The following is a 15,066-nucleotide window of genomic DNA, read 5'->3' as shown; positions in this document are numbered from 1 at the left end:
TATATCAAGGTCAATAATAAAATTCTTGGTTATTTCCTAAATTTATGAAGTACTGTTTATAAAAATCACGCATAAAGCTTAGGCTTCAATATTTGTTATTTTGTTCCTTTTCCATTCTTTGTTGTCACCAAGCCCTTTTCTGACTGGGAAATGGCATGAGTAAGGAAACCAAGCGTTGAGGGTTTCTCTTGCTCCTAAGATTACTGTCATACTCATAAAAAAAAAAAAACCAATGCGATGAGCTGAACTTTGTGAAGACTAACTTAGCAGTTGTATCCAGGACAAATATCCGGATGAAGTGTAGGCAGGCATGAAAGAAGTTCAATGACAGCAGACTAAGGCAAAGAACTTGACCTAAGGTCTTGGAAAGCAAGAGTCCAAAGAAGGGAAAAGAAATGGACCACTGACTAGATGTGATGGAGGTAGCAGATGTAATGATAATAAAATAAGAACAGAATTATTAGCAAATATAAACTGGATAGATATAAAGAATATGGTGAAAAACAAGTAATTTGAAGACTGCAAGGTTATTGTTAAATCTGATGGTAACAGAAAGATTAATTTTCAGCAAAGGTTATTATAAGGAAATCTAAAAGATATGAATCTTTTCAGAAACTAGGTATCAAATATGAAAACAGAATGAGTAATGCATAGACTTTAGCCTTACTTCTGATTTGCACCTTCGCATTTAATACATTAAACTATAATAAATAAAAATTAAGATAGTGTGATACTGGTTCAGGAATAGACAGCCAACCAATGAAACAGAGAAATGTCATACACAGATCAAAATATACATGGAAACATTAATTTTATAACATAACCGATACTGCATATCAGTGGTGAAAGGATAGACTTGTCAATAAATGATTTAGTTAACAGTCTGGTACAGTGGGAGCATGGTGGGAGGTAAAGCTGAACTCCTACCCCACACCATACACCAATCAATTTCAGTAGATGCAACACACTTATGAAAAACAAAACTACAAAACTTTTAGAAGACAATACACAATAGTAGCATTTTGATGGCAGGGAAGACACTAAGACACAAAAAGTAAAACCCATACAGGAAAGAAAGGACTAATAAATTTAACTGCATTAAGATTAAGAACCTCTGTTCACCTAAAGGTACCATAAAGAAAGTGAAATGACAAGGACACAAATCAATAACCTAACAGAAAAATAGTCCAAAGATCAAAACGGCATTTCACAGAGGAAAAGTCAAGGTCAAATACATGAAACAATGTAACTGCATCGGCAATTTGGGTAACAAACATTGAGTCATAATGATGTGTCATTTTACAGCTTCCAGACATTTTGCAGAAATCTGATAATATCAAATGTTAGAGAGGATATGGAACAAATGGAATTCTTAATCTTGCCAACAGGAATATAAATAGATGCAACGTTTCAGAAAACAATTTGGCATTATCTAGTTAAAGTGATGTGAATACACCCTTAACTCAACAATTCCACCCCGAGGTACAAACCCTAGAGAAACTCTTATAGTACATGTGCAGCAAGAAATAAGAATAGCTACATTTTCTATAACTGCAAAACCAAAGTAAACCAAACAAACAAGTAAAAGAAACCCACCCCAAATTGGAAAAAAACTGCAATGAGAAGGGTAGAGAGGTAATTTATCTAATGAAAAACTACAAAACAGTGAAAACAGATGAAATATAGCTATACATAACACAGACCAATTTTAAGAGCATAATATTGAATAATAAAAAGGCACATAAATGCATACATTATAATTCCACATATATACAGTTCAAAATCATGCAATACATTGTTACAAATACAAACTTTATAAAACTATGAAGAAAAGCAATGGTAAACACAGCATTGGGAATATGAGAAAAGGATGGCATAGAAGAGGGGAATATCGGAGATGTAAAAGATTAATGTAAAGTTCTTTTTCCTAAAATAGGTAGCAGGTACAGGGATGTACCATGAATTGTGATCCTTTAGATGCTATCTTTCACAAACAGTTTTTTTTTTTTAATATTTAATTAAAAAAAGAAGCTAAATAACTTAAATGTCACAGGTTTGGTCAATTCACCTACACCACGTCCTTTTCTAATGAGAAGGTGCCTTCTATGTTTGACTCCTTGCTAAACTTAAGATATACTTGTGGACAGATGGTATACAGTACAAGGGAAATTCTTCCTACTGGTTCTACCAGTAAAGAACAAGGGGATAAATTAAAGACTTTTAAAACAAGAAAGATAGATGTTTAATACTCTTACCAATGTATTATAAAATATAATCTTTCTTTGAGAAAATTAGGAAACAAAAATTGAAATCACCCTTTACCATATATAATACAGTATGAGAGACAATATTAGAAATTTCAGTGTTCAGTAGTGGTCAAGATGGTAGACCAAAAGTGAAACAGAAGAAATTGTTGAAAAGTACTTTATTAGAAATTTTACCATCAGTGAAAAGAAACAGACTGCTATACTAACCAGTTTGACACAGAATATCTTATTGAAAACAGCGGGGTCTATCTACTGAAGGAAAGAGCAAGCTAAGTTCCACTGTTTCTAGTGAGAAACAGTAGACTACTGGATACTACCACTAAAAAATGAAGCTAATAAAACAAGCAGTTCAAATACCTAAATGACACAATTTCTAAAAATGTATGACATTTATAAAAAGGCAAAATAGTAGTATGATTTTAAAAATGAACTTACCCTGAAATAAGTGAAGTTACAGCTGTTGAACAAATGTCACTCAAAAGCAGTCTCTTGGCTCTTTCTTACACAGCGGGCAACTTTCCTTTTGAATTCTCCATTTCTGTCTTCCCGCCATTCTTTCTGTAAGTACAAAAGGAATATCAAGTGATTTTCTGCAAAATCCTCTTATAATCTCAAATACTAGCTTTAATTTTGAATGCAATGCCTTGGCAATATGTACACTTTTAAATTGTTAAAAGCTGATAAGGTAGAAAAGTAGTTAAAAAATACTTTTGTGGGGTGGCAGAGGAGTGGCAAAAAGTTGAGAGAGAATATATGACTGACATTCTCTGATGACTGAGACAAGACTGGGCCAAGATGACTTCTAGATAAAGGATAGGTTGGGAGATGATGGTTCCAGAGCAGGTACTAGCCAATATAACCACCATTTGTTGAATCCACTATGCCACACATTTAGATGACTAGCTAGGTGATGTTATCACCTGCATTTTATTTATATATATATATAAATACGGAACCTATGAATTCAATAAGGCAAAAAGCACGTATGTTTATCTCTTTGCTCTCCTGAGACATATTAAAATTATATTGGAATTTTTTTTTAAATCATCCCAGTTTTTTTTTTAAACTTGTATTTATTTAAGTATGTTTTTCCAGGCCCCATCAGCTCCAAGTCAAGTGGTTGTTTCAATCTAACTGTGGAAGGCACAGCTCACCGTGGGCCATGTGGGGATCGATCAGGCAACCTTGTCCTTAAGAGCACCGCGCTCTAACCAACGGAGTTAACTGGCTGCCCCTGAAATTTTTTATAGGTATAAATCCTCAACACCAAAGAAAATGGCAGGAAAGTCATCTAACAATGGGGAGGGGAGGGGGTGGTTTGAAATTTTTTCTGGAAGACCAGAAGCAGATGGAAGAGTAATGAAACATGTAACAGAGAAGACAAAGTAACAGCCTAGAAAAGCCTCAATGGAACCAAGCAAAGGAGGGAGAGACCCTATTGAAAAGAACCCTAAAGAAGTTAAAATTTGGAAATGGCAAATCTGAGAAGAGTCACTAAGAAGTGGAGCTGAAAATAAAGAAATTCATAGAAAGTCTGTATAATTCAATAGTTTGGCATTTTCCTTCCACTTATATCCAAAATTCTAATACGTTCTTAAATTAATGATATATAGATTTTATATAAATATACTGACAAGCACTAGAATTAGAGCTGCTACTGTATTTCCCCAAAAATAAGACCTAACCGGAAAATAAGCCCTAGCATGATTTTTCAGGATGATATGCTCTGAACATAAGCCCTAATGCGTCTTTTGGAGCAAAAATTAATATAAGACCCGGTCTTATTTTGGGGGTAACATGGTAGCATTGAGTATCGGTACTCAAAGTGCTTGTTCATTTTGGCATTTAAATGATACCCCTCTTCCTCCAACTCTTATTCTTAGTTTAATATCTGGCTTGCTACCCACACACTCTTGAGTGGAACAAATTCAATACACACACACTCCTCACACACAGCTCTAATCTGCTTTCCTAGACCCTTATTTCTCATAATTTCTTAATCAGGAATGGAGAATTGTGTAGAAAGCCTATAGAGTTTTGAAGTGCTCTTCGAAATACAAAAGAAAAACTGACCTCAGAGAAAGATACTTCAGAACTCAACTTTGTATAAGTAGAACTCCCAAAAGATTAAAGAACTATTAAATTCATTAAGCAGTGGTAAGATTTCATGAAAAAGGAATTAATGGAGAAAAGACCAAGCTATTTAAAATACCGTCAAAATGAAAACTCAAAATCGGCACGACTTGAGATGAAAAAGAAACAGCATGAGGGATCAATCTGGGTAATAGGTACAAGTTCAGAAACGGAAAGCATACCAAACATGGAAAAATTCTCAAAGTAATCAAAAAGGAAAATTTCCCAGAGCTGATCTTCAAAGTATACATCAACTAGAGTGATATAAATTTTTAAAGTTTACATAACAATGTGAAATTTCAGAAGACCAAAAATCCAGAAAAAGACCAAAAGGGTACCAGGAGTAAAAAATAGAAAGACAGAAAAGGTCACCTGCAAATGGAAAAGAATCAGCTTAGCATCAACCTTCTCATCAGCAACAATAAATACTAAAGGATAAATTCTGTCAATATTGGATTTTCTTCCCTAGAATTCTGTAAACAAAGTATCAAATATAAGGACAGAATAAAAACACTTTGAGACATGTAAAGACTTAATTCCCACATATCCTTTCTAAAACATTATTCTAGGATGAAGAAAAGCAAAAGAAGGAAGTCCATCAAAAAAAAAAAATCTAGAAAACAGTTGATCCCATCCAGAAGAGCAGGAAGGAAAATCCAAGGAAAGCAGCCAAGCAGCAGACTGAATCAATCTAAGTTGGCACCAAAGTATGGAGGGATCCCGGAAAGAGATCTCGAAGAAAAATGGGGGATTCCTGAAATAGGTATCATTGATTGGGAGGTTAGAAAAACAAACAAGCGGTAACCCATTTGGGACCCCCTCTGGTTCCAAGAGCTACAATTCTTTTAATAAACTATCCTCTTTTACACCAAAAAAAAAAAAGAAGAAAAAGAAAAAGAAAAACAAACAAAATATATGAAAATACGATAAAAGGTATGCAATGCAAGAGAAAAAAGCAAGTAAGAAGGGTAAACAAAACTGTTTACAAGAAAGCTATGGTTTAAATAAGAAAACTAAATGGTCAAATCAGAGAAGGCAGTGGTTTTCAAGAAAAAGAATGGGTAGATTTTGTATAATTTGTGAAGTCATGTTTGTGTATTTCAACTTCACATTAAGGTCTATTTCTAACCTGAGGAAAAGAATTACTACTTTTTCAATAGGTTCTGTTGTTTCAGAGGACTCAATTGTTTTGAAGAGTTAATCGTTTTTGCCTATTCACATTGTCAAGTATTTGCTCTTAATTTATCCTTCATGAAGATTAAAATGCCACTTGCCAGTTCTGATCTTATTAAAAAGAACTGATAGTTGAGGAAGAATCAAATGAAAACCAATTACTTCTCTCGCAAAATGAATCCACAGGATTTATTAAAAAACAGTTTTCACCTCTTTCTTCTCCCTCACTGCCTCTTTCATTGTTTGGACTGATACCTGACTAAATAGAAAATTGGAAGTTTCCTGCCAGCTTTTATTTCAACTTGATTACTACATTTAAAAATTCAAAGCCATAGACTTGAAAAGGGGTTGTCTCTGTAGTTTTTTTCTACATGTAAGATTTCACCCAAGTTCTATATAGGCTTGAAGTAACCCAATTAAAAAGGTGAACTCAAGCTCCTGGCTTTCAGATACACTAACAGAAGTTCCAAGAATAAGAATTAGAACAAAAGGCTTTTAAAAGAAGAATAGAAAGCTGAAGAACTAGGTCTATTATAGATTAAAGAAGAGTAATAAAATTTGAATACAAAAATAAAAGTTCCTAAATTCTGGGTTTAAAAAAAAGCAGCTATAAAGAAGAATCTTGGAGAAATTTGAGTAAGGACTATAAATGTATATTCAATAATAGTACTGCATCAATGATAGCCTTGTACTACGCTTATAGGAAAGATAGCCTTGTTCTTAGGGGACATGCTGAAGTATTCAAGTATGAAGAGTTAGGATATCCGTAAAGTATTCTTAAATAGTTTGGCAAAAAAAAAAACCACCAATGTTGCAAAATCTCTAAATTGGTGAATTTAAGTGAAGGGTATAGGAGTTATTTATTGAACTAATGCAACGTTTTTGTAGATCTGAAAGTTTCAAAAATACAAACTTGGGAATAATATTATAGACTTTAATAAGGACTTGGTATTCAATTTTCTTAGGTATGATAACAACATTATAGTTAAGTAAGATGGTATCCGTATTCTTCAAAGATGCAGGTTTAGGGCTGAAGCTTCGTTACGTCTGTAACTTATTTTTGCGGAGACTGAGAAGAATGTGTACACACATATACACACAGATATACAAACAAAGACACTGTCTGCCACTCTGAGTTTAATTGAAGGGGAGGGGAGATGTGTGCATGTGGCCACCTTACCGCAGCGTCAACATTAGCAGGTGAGTCTCCATTAGGGTCTGCCAGCATAGAAATAACACTAATCATGATGGTTTCCACGGTGTGAATGGGGAGCCAGCGTTCCTCTGGTTTTTCATACCCATATTTATCTTCCCCAGGCTCATGAAGAATAGAAATGCATACATCACCATTTTTATCAACTGCAAAATTAAATAAGAGTTCTGTTTTATTACTAAAATTAATTTGGTTACACATATCTATTAGAGATGTGGTCCTGATTTCCACAGTACCTGTATAAAACAATGAATATGTACAGAAGTTAATTTCCAAAATGGAACCTGTCAACCTCCTAGGAAGACACGGGTGTTACCAAACAGGATCCATCTGACAAACCTAATAGGAATGTAAGCTATCTTCTTCATCTGTGCAAAACTTTAAGATATCTAGCATGTAGATGGTGCCCAGCATTTACATGAACAAATATAGCAGGTCCTCGAATAACACTGTTTGGTTCAACGTCAATGAAATGCTATAGGAACTTAAATCTTGTTCATATCAATTAGCCTAGCAAAACTGAGTTCATTATATGTTGTTTCACTTAAAAGTTGCAGAACCTATTAGTGAGCACTTACTATACAACAAAATGAATAAATGGCAACTACTGAATCTGTTCTTCATTTGTAGAAAGTATATGATCCAAACACCAGAATTGAGTTTCTATGTAATGATTTCCTAGTTTCCCCACCAACTTATTAATTTAAATGGGTGACAAAGTTCCAGACTTTTCTAAGAGAAAATTGAGAAGTAATAGGTTGGTGTAAAAATAATTGCGGTTTAAAAGGTTAAAAATAATTGCAAAAACTGCAATTACTTTTGAACCTACCTAATAACATAACATACTTTTCAAATCATATATAGGCAAAATTATATTTTGGAGGAAAGGAGTATACTCAAATTCACAAAAGGAACGTGTCATAATGCCAGTAAAATTTCATTAACATAAATATAATTTTCTATAAAACTATTTTAAAATACATCCACAAATTAACTGATCAAAAACAAAGGTGAAGTTCTAATCCTCTAATTCATTTACATCACACAAATATTCCTTATTAGCGAAACTGTCAAAAATTTACTAATCTTTTATGGTGAAATGTTCCCCACTGCAAAAGAAAGCATACTTACTGGGGAAATGTTAGAAAAACACAGAAAAATATAAAAACTTTTTGCATAAAAAGTTTTTCAGTCCTATTTCCAAATCCCATGAATAACCAGTGTAATATTTATGTATATTTCATTCCTAACTTCCTACCTAAAGTCTAACAACTTTGTGATAGGTTTAATTTTAAAGCTTATTTTTCATCTCATAACTTTAGGATGTCCCCTGTTGTTATAAACTCTGGTAACTAGAATCAAAGTTTATTTATTATTTCTCTAAGACAAGTACTTCTTGAATGCATACTGTGTGCCAGGCACCCACCTAACAGAGGTGATACAGCAGTGAATGTGACAGGCAAAGCCCATGCCTTCCTTCAGTGTCTTACATACGAGCTTTTCTATAATTAAGAGTCCGTGTCCCAACCCACCCCCACCTCCTAGTGAAATCCCATTTAACTAAAATGGAATAAGTAGATCAAGTGGCAAGAACAATAGTAACAAAACTTGTAACAGCACTATAAAGTTCAACATAAAATGCTTATACATTATAGAGATGCTCTCCTCACTTATTACATAATACGGATTTTTCCAAGTCACTTTATTTGAAAACATGATATTAAATGTTTGTATAGAATTCTATGAGAACCAATTTAAGATCATTTTCCTTTTTTAGAAATTAGCATCATAATCTAGCCTCTTCAATTTTTTACTTTGCGTCATTTCATTTTAAAGTTTAATTTTTAGAATGAGATGTTTTTAGGCTTAATAACTATTACCAAATTACATTTTGAAAAGTATACTGCCATCGGCAATATATGAGGTGAATTTCATTGCCTCTTCCCTCAGAATTAAGATTTTTCTTTATTGATCATTTTTAAATTTCACAGGTGAAATCTAGTTTAATTAGCTTTTCTAAATGCTTTTGGGGGTGAAAATTTTCCATATATAGAAACTATACATATTTCCCCTTTTGTGAGATGTCTGGTCTGTTTTTATCCTTTACCCATTTATATACTCAGTGTTTAGTTTTTTTCCTGCCAAAGTGCTTCCTAATTTTCCCCATTTAATTTTTGCCTACTACCTTTTCATTTCAGTGCCCCAATAATGTTCTTTATAGCTGGCCTTGTTTTCTGATACAAGATCATTTAAGAATCCTATATTGCATTTAGTTGCCATTTCTCTTTACACTCCTCTTTCTAGTCTTTCAATATTTATTACTCTGAAACTAGAAAACTCTTGTCCCTAACATCCAGCAAATAATTGGCATTCACTACTATTTTTTTAAATCACTTGAAACGTTTTATTCCATTTCGAGTTTTAATTCACTTTGCTGTTTGGTGTGAAGAAATTTCTCAATCAATTTCCCCATAAATAGCCAGCCAAGTTTCAGAATCAATTACGGAAAAAAAACACCTCTCTTCTTCCATCTTAAAACTAAACTACAGAAGGTAAGCGGGGAGGAGGGTGGTTGATGAGGGTAAGCAGGATCAAATATATGGTGATGGAAGGAGAACTGACTCTGGGTGGTGAACACACAATGTATACATAGATGATGTAATACAGAATTGTACACTTGAAACCTATGTAACTTTACTAACCATTGTCACCCCAATAAACTTTAATTAAAAAAAAAAACACTACCTGAACCATACACACCCTTCAAGCAATCTCCTTTCTCTTGAAGGTATGCATCTAAAATGATAAAAATCCAATTTACTCTCATCTTCTCTATTTATTCACTACATGGGTACTCTGTCTTTATTACCTAACTGGAAACTGGTTTCTGCTCCCCATCAGGATGCTGTGACTATTCTCACAAAGTAGTCTGAAGAACATACTCTCCTAATTACTTTTTAAAGTCAGCTCTTTCTGGGCCAATCTTAACTGATACTGCTGAGAACACCTTCCTGGACACATTTTCCTCCCTTAGTTTCTGTGACACACTTCTTTTCCCTGGTTCTTGAGACATTCTTTCGGTCACTTTCTAGTTTTCCTTTTCCTTGGTCTGACTTTTGATGTTATCTTTATCTCCCAAATTAATCATCTTTCCCCTGGGTAAATTAACTCATTCATTATATCACAATGTTACCCATCATCTTCCCCCCAACTTTACTAAAATATAATTAACATATAACATCATGTAAGTTTAAGGTGTGCTAAGTGATGATTTGCTACACATTACTTGTCATCTTGATGCCAGGAACTTCCAAGGCCCTAAGCTCACTGCTGAGCCTTGGACCAGTTTTATGTAATTATTTAACTGGATATGGGAAGTGTACCTCAAGAAAAACAAGTCCAAAATTGGATGCATCTAAGCCACACAAAGCTAATCTTTACACTAATTTTTATAATAGCTTTATTGAGATATAATTCACATATTTGAAGGGCACAATTTAATGGTTTCTAGTATTTTTACAGAGTTGCACAACCATCACCATAATCAATTTTAGAATATATTGATCACCAAAGAAAAAAAACCTTGTACCCATTAGCAATTACTCCCGTTTTCACCCCAACCTTCCTCCCGAGCCCTATGCAACCACTAACCTACTTTCTATCTCTATAGATTTGCCTCTCTACTGGACATTTCACATAAATAGAACCATACACTATGGGGTCTTTTGTGACTAGCTTTGTTTACTTAGCACAATGTTTTCAAGGTGCATCCACATCGTAGCATGTGCCAGTACTTCATTCCATTATATGGATATTACATTTTGTTTTTCTGCTTATCAATTGGTAGACATTTGGGTTGTTTCTACTCTTTGGCTATCATGACTAATGCTGCTATGAACAGTCATGTACGTGTATTTTGTGGACATGTGTTTTCAAGTTTCTTGGTTATGTATCTAGGAGTAGAATTGCTAAGTTATAAGGTAACTATGTTTAGCCTTTTGAGGAACTGTCCCACGGTCTTCAAAAGTGGCTGTACCATTTCCTATTCTTGCCAGTAGTGTATGAGGGTTGTAATTTCCGTGTGTTCTCACCAACACTTGTCTATCTGTCATTTTGATTATAGCCATCCTAATGGGTATAAAGTGGTACCTCACTGTGGTTTTGATCCTACAATTATTTTGTAAATGGTGCTTCAATTCTAAATTCTTACCTCTTCATTACTACCTCCATGTGGTAGTCAACAAGTGAGAATTAACTAAATTTTTCTTCCTGCCACTACTCTTAGTTCAAACTTTCATTGTCTCTCACCAAAACTATTGGTAAAATCCCCTATCTCCTGGCTATCAATAGGCCTTCCCTTTTCAATCATTCCTTCATGAATGTAACCTTTCTAGAAGAAAATATAGCCAAGATAAACCTACTATATACAACATTAAAACTCATTAATTTAATGAGTCCCCAAAGCCTAAAGAACAAAGTTTAAGCCAGGCATTTACATATTCAAAATTCTGTTCAAGAATCATATTCTCTAAAAATCAATCCCTAACTTCCTGTTCTATGCTACCAAACATCTTTATAACTACATCACTGCATCTCTCAGTTTCACCATTAAGTTTTCATGTCTGCCTTTGCCTTACAGAGACCGTAACATTCTTATAGAAAGAGACCATAACTCATTAATCATCTTTGTAACTCCACTCGTAGCAGATACTCAAATGCTCACTTTTCCTCACATTCCTATTTCAAAATGACTTTTCACTCCTTCCTAGTTTAACTCTTCCTGTACGACCCATCATCTCCTCAGGTATCCTTTCTTCACAAAGTATTCCCTTTCTCAAATCAAGACTTAATTATTTCACTCTCTAACGCCTTCTCGCTTATGGTCTGCAAAACAAAGTCTCTTCAACCTTAAAAAAACAACGCAGAACACTCATTTCATCCGTTGTCCTCTTAAACTACCTAGGCCATTGTTACCCTTCCTCTTAACAGAAGAGAACTGCCATGTATTGCATACACATATGCTTTCCTTTAAGTTTCACAGGTAGAGAAACTAAGGCTCAAAGAAGCTTTGCCTAGAGTTACACGGCTAATCTGTGGTGGAGCCAACAATGAGAACCTTTTTTACATCTTCTTTGAAATAGGTGCAAAGAGATTGCCTATTACACACCAAATAATTCAAGTGAAGCAGGAGAAACTACCAAAAGCCTAGGAAGAGATGAAAGAAATGTTAAAGCAACAAGAGGTGAATGTCATCAATTCATGCATCCATACATCATGTAGGACATCATGTATCGTTAATGCATTCTCCCACAAGTGAATTGTTAGAGACATTCTTCTCCCTCCTTATTGGTACAAAAATAACTGTGTCTTTTGTGATCACTGTTATCTGAGAGGCGATGAAATATGGTGGTTCCCAAAAGTTTCCCATTCACCAGTTCTAGTCTCTCCGAAGACTCATTTGTTTTTCAAGCCATTGGGTTCTAATATATACTCCTTCTCCGTGTAATAAAGCCTTAATTTATTAATTCATCCATTACTCTCTCGCTGATTTTCACTTAAACTAATATATAAGGGCTTCTCCTTCCTTGCAATTAAAAAAGTCTTGACTATGAGAAGCAAAATGCAGATTAGTGTAGTAATCTAAAAAGACAACTCTGATTACAAAATACTGATAGTCAAAACTGAGAGGGGGGGTTATCACTGTGTGAGGGCCGTAAATGTCTAGCTATTACATTGTTTTGTATACCTGAAACTAAAAAAAACTGAAAACAAAAAGACTATCCCTGCAAGCTCTATTATACAAAACAAGACCAGAAGTTCAGGGAGACTGTGTATAAACAAACATAGCTTATCTAGCCTCACCTTTGGCTTACAAAGTGGATTTAAATGTAGCACAGCTTTGGGTAAAAAAGTCAATGTCACCATTCCCTGCACAGCAGTACAGATGCTTTCCAAAGGTTAAAACATACACTATTTTATCTCATTTGACGCACTTCAGTCACTTTATGAGGTAGGTAGCACATTCCTTTTTTACAGCTAAGAATATAGGTAAAAAGGTAAGAGTTGCCCGTGGTCTAAGAGCTAAGGTGAGAAAATATAAATTAAAAAATCCAGGTTTAATTACTTCTATGCTCTTTGTAATAATCAATGAGTCACCTAATGCCTTGGAAATTATCTCCTCAATTATAAGAGCTCTATTTAGGCTGAATTGATCATATCACACTCACCAAACCTGCCTCTAGTTTGGAACATGAGTCTCAACAAAGCTAAAAACTAAATAAAGCATTATTTTTTTCATATGATCTGTTACTCCTTCTTGTCTAAGGAATCTAATAATACAAGGCCACGTGCATAATGAACACAATGAACTTAGTACAAAAATTCCAAAGCAATTTCATTGAGAACTACGTCTTTTTTATTGACCCTGAAAACTTCAGTGACAGGCTATCATATTTGTAAATGGGAATGTAAAACTAGATAAACTTACCATTTGGGTGCCAGATTTCTGTAATGAATTTCATTTTAGGAGGCCGGAGGGGATAATCTTTTGGGAAAGTGAGATGAGCCTTAAAAACACCACCTTCACTGGAAAAAAAACAAAAACAAGTTCCTGCTTGTAAGTAGACAATTATTAAAACAAACATAAAACAAGGGTGCTAGTGCTCACACTATAAGTAATGAATAATCTGGATTTCAAGCAGATAATTTACTTACTCAAATACCCAGGTTTAATAAACTGTCATACCTACCACCTTATTAAACTCTCAAAAAGCTAGTGAAACGAAAGAAAAAGCTTAAAACAGACATCTAGATCAGATCACGTTATTGCTGTGCTACAAACCTTTCTTTCTATCACTTCCCGTTGCATTTAAAACAAAATTTAGAAGGTTTAACATTGCCTATACGGGTCAAGTTGCCAGTTTCTCTGTGTGGATCTCAAACTACCACTCTTCTTTCCATTCCAGCCAGTCTTCTTTCCATTCTTCAGACATAACAAGCTCTTTCTCATCTCAGGCTTATGCACATTTTTTTTGTTCCTTGTCTTTATGTGTCAGACACTAGGAGTATATCAGTGACCAAAGTATAAAGTCTCTCAGGGACTTTACATTCTAGTGACTTTCCGAAGTCGTCCTGTGCCACAGAAGTCCGTACACACTGGAGATGTCCCATATCCGTGTTGTCCAACATGGTGGTCACTGGTCCCTGGAAATATGGCTAGTGCAGCGAGGCAGCTGAATTTTACATTTTATTTCATTGTAATAGTCACATGTGGCTAGTGACTATTGTATTAGTGCAGCTCCAGAGCACTGCCATTTACTTAGAAGTGTTCTTGAAGAAGTGTCAAAATAATACAATGAGTTGTGTATGTTAACAATGAAAACCAATAAGATAAAGTCAGTCTTACAGGGCAAAAATGCCTAGGTTCCTGTCTTGTGTCCTTGGTACTCGCTGTTTCCTCTGTTTCAAATATCCTTCTCCCCTTGTCATCATTCAGAGCTCAGCTTAAATGTTACCTCTTAAGAACTATTTTACTTGACTACCCAGTTTTAACAGGCCACTATGCCCCTCTATCTCTGGCCTCCTTTTATTTCTTTATTGCAACAGCAATTCACACATCTGACTCTTTTATTGTTCAATGCACCACCATCAGAGCAGGGCCATATAACTACGTTTGTTTCAGATCAGTGAGAAGTGAAATTCTCAGCTCATTAAATGGTTTCCATTAATTGAACAAACAAGCGCTGATTGTCTACTTGTACAAGGCACTATTCTATGTAAAAGAATACAACAGAACAAGACGTTAGATATCACCGGTTTAATAGCACTTACCATTCTAATGGCAAAGGTAAATATCAAGAAAAATATCAGTAGTAAGTACTGGAACGATATGAGCAATCAATTGTTAAATTAAAAAAAACACCCAAGTTTCTATTGAATAAGCCCATTTGTCTTCAAAAGAAAAAAAAGTGAGGGTATGTTTGTATACAAATAGAAAGGATTATGGGATCTTTTACTTCCTGCTTTGCACACTTCAGTGTTGCTTGACTTTTTAACCACAAGCGAGTATTAATTTTTATTGCCTTTTTCTGATATAAAAGCAAGATGGGGCGGGGGGGGGGAGGTAGATCATTAATGCCAAATACTTCTGAACACTTAGAAAACACCACTGGACTCTGAGGATAAAAAGTAACCTTGAGTAATACAATCTTGGTAAAAGCAATAGGAAAAAGACTGGAAAGAGTTAAAGAAAGAATGAGGTGGTAAAGTGCAAGCATAATG

General features: G+C 34.6%; 1 protein-coding gene across 1 annotated transcript in view; it reads right to left on the bottom strand.

The window, feature by feature from the left end:
* UBE2G1 (ubiquitin conjugating enzyme E2 G1) overlaps positions 1 to 15,066 on the bottom strand; it is a 92,000-nt gene that overhangs the window by 10,943 nt on the left and 65,991 nt on the right. The window contains 3 exon segments of the mRNA XM_033090559.1: positions 2,703 to 2,825; positions 6,754 to 6,932; positions 13,274 to 13,371. Coding sequence (XP_032946450.1) covers positions 2,739 to 2,825; positions 6,754 to 6,932; positions 13,274 to 13,371 — 364 coding nt within the window. The 3' untranslated portion in view covers positions 2,703 to 2,738.

The sequence above is a fragment of the Rhinolophus ferrumequinum genome, chromosome 21, assembly GCF_004115265.2.
Source record: "Rhinolophus ferrumequinum isolate MPI-CBG mRhiFer1 chromosome 21, mRhiFer1_v1.p, whole genome shotgun sequence".
Taxonomy (NCBI): Eukaryota; Metazoa; Chordata; class Mammalia; order Chiroptera; family Rhinolophidae; genus Rhinolophus; species Rhinolophus ferrumequinum.
This window is presented reverse-complemented; position numbering and strand designations above follow the sequence as displayed.